At 42.0% G+C, this 493-nt stretch overlaps 1 protein-coding gene across 1 annotated transcript in view; it reads right to left on the bottom strand.

Annotated features, from left to right (window-relative positions):
• LOC109823600 (transcription factor MafB-like) overlaps positions 1-218 on the bottom strand; it is a 996-nt gene extending 778 nt beyond the window's left edge. Inside the window, exon 1 of the mRNA XM_020389878.1 lies at positions 5-218. Coding sequence (XP_020245467.1) covers positions 5-113 — 109 coding nt within the window. The 5' untranslated portion in view covers positions 114-218. The remainder of the gene's footprint in view (positions 1-4) is intronic.

Genomic DNA, 493 nt, shown 5'->3' with positions numbered 1-493 from the left:
TAGCTGCAGAGGAACTTGACGGCGCCGTTCGACTTGACGGAGACGTCGTCGAAAGAGCTAAAGGAAGCGCAGGAAGAGGAGGAGGAAGAAGATGATGAGGGGGTCTCAACCATTTTTTTTGCTGTTTTTGGTGAAACAAAAGGGCGGGGGAAGAAGCAGAAGAAGAAGTCGCTAGATTTTGTTAAGAGATGCGCGGATCTCTCTTTCGCTCTAGCGGCCGCTTCAAGCCTTACCTTGGAACCCCGAGCCCCTTATTTATAGCACAAAAAATAGGTGCGAGGTTAATTAATTAATTAATTAAATTAAATTTAACAAGAGGGGAAAAAAGGAAAAAAAAACTAGACGCGCAAACGCTGTGGTAAAAATGGTAGGATGTAAAACGGTTAAATAAAGGTTTTGATGTTTAATACATTTGTTAAATAAATAAATATTTTGAAAAGAACGGGAGTCCGGAGTTCTCTTGGAATTAGTGAGGCCCACAGCTGCTGCTTTG

This window comes from Asparagus officinalis, chromosome 9 (genome assembly GCF_001876935.1).
Source record: "Asparagus officinalis chromosome 9, Aspof.V1, whole genome shotgun sequence".
NCBI classification, from domain to species: domain Eukaryota; kingdom Viridiplantae; phylum Streptophyta; class Magnoliopsida; order Asparagales; family Asparagaceae; genus Asparagus; species Asparagus officinalis.
This window is presented reverse-complemented; position numbering and strand designations above follow the sequence as displayed.